The sequence below is a fragment of the Megalopta genalis genome, chromosome 5 (genome assembly GCF_051020955.1).
Source record: "Megalopta genalis isolate 19385.01 chromosome 5, iyMegGena1_principal, whole genome shotgun sequence".
Lineage (NCBI taxonomy): Eukaryota > Metazoa > Arthropoda > Insecta > Hymenoptera > Halictidae > Megalopta > Megalopta genalis.
In genome coordinates, this window is record NC_135017.1 from 18,225,235 (window position 1) to 18,231,436 (window position 6,202).

Below are 6,202 nucleotides of genomic sequence, written 5' to 3' on the forward strand. Positions count from 1 at the left end.
CTCATCAAAATTTATTGTTAAGTACAAAGGTTGATGAATGCCAAAATTTTGAATAAAAGATATAATCCATTATACATTGCAATATGTAATTTTATTTCATTTTCTTTTTCTGTGTAAAAATGTATTCCAAGTATAAAAGACTTTTGTTATGAAGATAATATTTATTGTTATACTTTATAAAACACATATCACATCAAACATACACCATTCCTACGAATTTTTCATGCACAAGATAATTTATGAGGATACAATTTTCATTCTTTGAGAATGGACACCTCTTACATACAAAATATAAGGCCTAAAATGAATACAAGCATACCCTTCTTGTGTACGACATTCTTTTTCGCAATGAAATATTTAAAACCGTATTCTAACTTTGTTCACTTATACACAGTGAAATATTACATGTAGATTTAAGTTGTTGTTGTTAATGCTTAAGGATGCTGCAAGTAACCAATTGGCGTATATGAAATTACATTATCTTATACGTTGAATTTTATGTAGCATTCACCATTATTAAAAAAAAAATACACGAAATTTTGTTAATTTCCTGCTTTTAACCTTTAGTTTATTCGTTATAAAATAAATTGTTTCGAATAAAAAAGCTACTTTAGGATATTTTCTCCACGCCAATCTAAACAAAATAATAAATTCAGAAGTAGATATACAATTTCATAAATGCCAAAAGTGAAATAGTACAACAGGATTTGATTATATATGCTGAATAAATTCCCAAGATATCCTGTGATTGTACTATTCAGAAAAGCCGGTATGTTACCGTAAACTATGTAAATATAATTGTCAATTATTATTTAGATAAATATGTTACAGGATGAATTAATCGTTGATTATTTGCATCCGATAAGTATAGTAACTATTATTTCGCACGAATGCAAACATGTTTAATTTCTAGCTCTGTCAGTAACTTGTCGAAGCTGTTATTACAGAATTTATATATACGCTTATTATTATAACTATATTCGAATTTGCAACACTTCTCAATAAGGTCTTAATTAAGTAGCGGATGTACAATGCATTTAAAACTATGTGTGTGTAGAAGAAAAGAAATAAGGAAAATATTTAACAATTCCTGTGACTTAGATTTCTTCCTTATTTTTTGTTTTATCCAACAAAATCAAATCAATTTATAATTGTATTGAAACGTAGAAACATAGAACTTGCAATAAATGAATGCTTATTTATTTCCTTAACGTATCTAAACTAAATAATGTTTATTGATAGTTATAATACTATATTGTTATCAAAAGTGCAACATAAGTTCTTCATATGTCCTGCTTAAAATTAACATGTATGTATCGCCATACGTAATCACACGTGTCCCGATACGATTATTAAGTATAGAGCGAAACAGTAAATTAATTTCTAATTGAACGCAAACTCAAAATCAAATTGTCATTGATGATACAATTCACTGTTTAAAAACTTTGATTTGCAATGCGTTTTACCGTCGATAGCGTAAGAAACGCGATACCCGGCCTCAAAAACTATTATAATTATTCCCTCCTAACTGAGAACTGAAGCCTCGATTTGGAGAATATCCTGGCCTGAAGTTATTGCCCAAACCTGGTAAAACAAATAATTAAAATCTCAATTTATATACGCTTTAAAAATAAATTGAAATCACTTTTTTTTTCATTCAAAAATATACCTCCGCAAAAGTTTCCAATGCCGCCCAACGACATTCCGCTTGAGCCACCCGTGGAATTTAGGAATAATTCAATGTACCTGTGAGACATGTGACTTTTGTCCTGTAACATATATTAAGTATTAGTTTTAGGTGAAGAATAATTATTATTTCTATTATCGGTAAAATATAAGAACCTTAGACATTGCTTTAACAGCCTCTTCATGAGTCGCAAATTCAACATCAGCCTCTCCTGATGGACGCCCGCCATTTTCAAGAATAATCCGTACATTTACTGGCTCAATAGGTCTGAAGAACTGTAATCAATTTCATTGTGGTTATAGTATTTTGCAATCGTAGATGAATTAATTTCAAGCGAGAACTTACATCAGCTATATCTTGTTCTGTTGCTTTGAATGGCAATCCACGCATGTGTATGCCATGAATGCCGGAATTGCCACCCCATGTGTCACCACTGCCTCTGAAGTTACCGCCCTTCATGTCTAGACCTCCACGCATACCCATACTTCCGCCACGGGAATCAAAATTGTTACCGCTTCCCCAGGGACCGCCGTCAAAGTCTATAATGTATCAAGAAGTAATAAAGCAAGATCAATAAGGCGTCTTACCTTCCGTATGTTCGACAATGTGAAAATCGTAAGATTAATCGTGACTAAATTTACTTTAAATAATAATTTGAGATGATTGTTACCTCTGTTTCTAGAACCTCTGCCGTTATTGCTAAATCGGTTCATCCCACCGAACCGCGCACCTCTATCATAGGGAGCTGGTCTCTGATTAAAGCCACCCATTGGCCCACCTCTCATTTTTGGCCCAATGCTAGCTCGTACTTCTGACAAACTGCTTCGGAAGATTTCGATGTATCTGTTAAGATCGATATTAACATTGTTAATATCCTTACATAAACGTTACTGCCGTTTGTAACCGGCTGCCTTCGAATAGGAAACTTCAATGCAAAAATATCAATGAGCACAAAGTTCGAATTTTGAAACAAAAGCAAAAAGAGATATGTAAAAATGGGTAACGTGAAACCAAGATTAGATCTTCTGCGCGCAGCAGGTAGTATAGTAACTCGATTATTGTGTGATGCGAGAAAAGAAACAAAAAAAGAAAGAAATGATTCAAAGAAGAGATCCATATTGAAGACTTTGTAACAGATTAACTGTTCATACTGCACCTCCACGGATTTATTAAACCTGTGTAGATACCCTCCCACGGTGACATTGCATTCTGTCGTACCTACGTCACCCTAGCCTTTGAGATGCTGATGATCCTCAGGTATATGACAATTACAATTGCAGTTTATGCAATTCGATTATAAAGAAACTAAGACCGTGTATCGAGAAGCGATACAACTAAAAGAAATGTGTTTTCAGAAATTGAACAGTTTCATGACCTTGGAGAAAGCTAGAACGTCAGAGTTAGCGCATCGTACTACCATCACAGTAAAAACATTTTCGTGCAATTACGAGCTGTACTTTACCAGTGATACTTTGTTAAAATAAAAGAAAATTGTGCGAAGCCTTTGAGCTTGATATTGGTTCTTGGTTTTGTTTGCATAAAACGTACAATTGTGCAATTGTCAAACAGATGTGCCAGATTAAGATCGATGATAACTACCTCTGTAGCGCCCACCCATCCTGGGTTAGCCCTACCCACCTCCCATGGGGTTTGGTGACGATGTAAGGGGGTACCTCCCGCCCGGCACCCACCCATAGGTTTCAGTTGGGCCAACAGTACTTTCGCTTACGTACGACTAACTTTCTTTTAATTGTATTCGGATAGAGGCAGTTTCTTTATGTAACCAATTTCACATATAAAACTTAACAGATGAATCAAGCGATTCAAAGAAGCTGTTACACAATTTTCAGCATTTGTTCATGTTTCATCAACTTCTGCTAATATTGGAAAGAAATAAAAAAACCGCATCTATTGACAAATTTTTTTCCCGCTATTTACTAACAAAATTTATATACCTACATATACTACGATCATAAAATGATATTGAAAAGTCATAAGTATACCCAAACCCAGCTAGCGTCAGTGCCCCACCTGTGTCCTATCTTTTCCTTGTGTTTCTGCAGAGCGCGCTCCGCAACATCTTTGTTAACAAACTGAACGTAAGCCTCCCCAGTACTGCGGCCCGTGTAGTCTGTCGGTAGTGAAATCCCGTTCGGCAATATCTCCAACCCTGACCCACACATAATCAAACATCGACATTGTAGCGTAACACCCATTATTAATTAAAGTATCGTCAGTTTATTAAAACCCTTATAAAGAAGCAAGATTTTAATATCCTTTGCACATTATGTGCAAAACGTCTCGCTCCAAAAAATATACAGATACATATATTCATTTAAGAAAGATAAAAAAAAATATATTTCTCTAGGCCAAAGTTAAGAATTAAGTTCTACCTTTAATAAAAACAAAGATGTATTCCGAACAAAATAGAAAGCGCAAGGAAATTATAATAAAAGTCTTTTGCTTCAAGGCTAGTAGAACATAGGAATTTTTATTTTAAAAGTCTTAAATCTTAACTCAGGCAGTTTGATAATTGTGAAGAACAGAGACTCTGATTATTATAAAAACATGTATGAAATTCTAAAATGCATTGATATTTGAATACAAAAGAGGAATTTTGGTCTCTGTGATTTGAGATTATTTTTTTAATCAACAAAAATCGTACAAGAGGGAAATATTTTGATTAAAAAAAAATTTGAGGATACATTGGTTATCAATTGTAAGAAAAAATAGTTGCAAATACAAGATGATGTATATTGTATGAAATACCTGAGAAGAACTGTGCTATTTCTTCTTTGGAGCATCCAAATGGCAGGCCACGTAGTCTCACACAACCATCATCCATAGCATTTTCCAGATTTAAACCACTCCTTTTGACTACCCATTCCATTTCACCTCTTTTTGCTTTGAAGACTACGATTAAAGGAAAACTCATTGTTTTCATAAATTCATTAAATGATCAAATGTATACAATATATATTGTATTACGTTGCTAGTAGAAAATTAGACTATTTGTATACATCTTAATTTACCTTCTATGTAACGATGCCCCATATGATCTCTGTCTCTCTTACAAGCTTTTTCAATATCTTCAGGTGTATCCATTTCAACATAGGCCTCTCCACTAGGACGGCCCTCTCTAGACATAGTCATATGAACACCATTTTTGCCATTTGAAATGGAACAATCACTGAAGAATTTCATAATCTCATCAACGGTAGTAGACCATGGAAGTCCACGTAGTTTAACAACATAACCTTCGTCATCATGATCTCCGCTACCATTCGACATGGCTGAAATCTAATATAGGACATGTTACAAAATAATGCAAATGTGCTTCTGTAAATTCATATTATCAAATAACCTTTAGTTCTTAAGAACTCATAAATTAAAGTTTACTCTATCTTTGTAATTTAAGACAAAATTCTAATAAATATCTACAACAAATTTCTTCAAACTGTATCTGGACTATGCTGTAAATGATATAATTGAATGATATAAACTAAAGAAAAACAAAATATTTGCATAAATTCACTACATAGTATCTGATCTGGAACACAAGTCTTCTTACCATAATGAAGTACCAGAGTTTTACATGAACAGAGGTAAAATATTATAAGTATTTTTGCATTAATTTCATATAAAACAGACAAAAAAATTTGAAGGTCACATAAAAGAAAGAAACTTGAAGTAACTATATAGGTATGTAGCAAAAACTTCATAATGTGTTGTTAATACAAGAAATTAACAATAAGTTGATACCAATAGAAAAAACGAATATTTTACAGAAATGTAAAAAGTTCGTAGCAAAAATCTCGTTTTTGAAGAATGAGTAATGTTGTTAAAACTTTGCTGTAGGCTTTTTCTGAGAAAAATCTTATAACCCGTAAAAACATAACATTTTGTTTATACTTACAAATATTCAGTGTTGAAATATGCACGAGAAAAATCACAAATTAATTTTAATTGACAGCAAACGCTCGGCCAACACCACGCTTTGCCAATCTACCAGCAAAATGGTGTCCGCTTCAAAGGTGTTCAAGGCTGGTTCACAATCACTAAGGTGATCCTGCAAATAATTATCAATAAGAGCTCTAATAATTACATTCTTTCTATATTAAAATAAAAGACGTTATATTGTAAATTCCAAATTAAAATAAAAGTGTATTCAATTTTTTAATCAAAGAAATTCAAAGTACTATTCACATTTAGGCCATTAAAACATATTTGAAACTGTAGTATGTATCAATAAAATTCTTATATATGAAATAGAAGATGATGGTTGTATGAGTAAAATTTGAATGATACAGCTGACGTATAAATTGTTAATAATTAATAATCATCAATAATATTAATAAATAATCATAAATAAATTTAACAGGAAACACCTACTCCAATGTTCCTAAATGCATCAAATCTGCGCAAGACCTTTTCTTATTGTATGAGTAGATACATATGTATGCATTTGACAGGTTCGAGGAATGGGTCATTTGTTTTTATATATAGATTCTCCTG

General features: G+C 32.6%; 1 protein-coding gene across 1 annotated transcript; it reads right to left on the reverse strand.

Moving 5' to 3' along the window:
• Positions 1 to 141: 141 nt before the first annotated feature.
• Positions 142 to 5,740, reverse strand: glo (heterogeneous nuclear ribonucleoprotein glorund). The gene is made up of 9 exons (XM_033470367.2): positions 5,604 to 5,740; positions 4,720 to 4,987; positions 4,457 to 4,600; positions 3,719 to 3,857; positions 2,358 to 2,530; positions 2,033 to 2,226; positions 1,843 to 1,962; positions 1,670 to 1,769; positions 142 to 1,584 (listed from the first exon to the last, which is right to left on the reverse strand). Exons 2-9 carry the CDS (start codon positions 4,976 to 4,978, stop codon positions 1,499 to 1,501), a joined length of 1,215 nt encoding a protein of 404 aa, XP_033326258.1. The 5' UTR covers positions 4,979 to 4,987; positions 5,604 to 5,740; the 3' UTR covers positions 142 to 1,498.
• Positions 5,741 to 6,202: the final 462 nt, after the last annotated feature.

What these genes read in the sequence shown, in the direction of transcription:
- glo (XM_033470367.2), bottom strand. Translation starts at nt 4,978, where the DNA reads ATGTCGAATGGTAGCGGAGATCATGATGACGAAGGTTATGTTGTTAAA. An exon ending in GGGGCATCGTTACATAGAAG is followed by an intron (nt 4,601 to 4,719) that starts GTAAATTAAGAT and finishes CTTTAATCGTAG; the next exon opens with TCTTCAAAGCAAAAAGAGGT. An exon ending in CATTGGAAACTTTTGCGGAG is followed by an intron (nt 1,585 to 1,669) that starts GTATATTTTTGA and finishes TTGTTTTACCAG; the next exon opens with GTTTGGGCAATAACTTCAGG.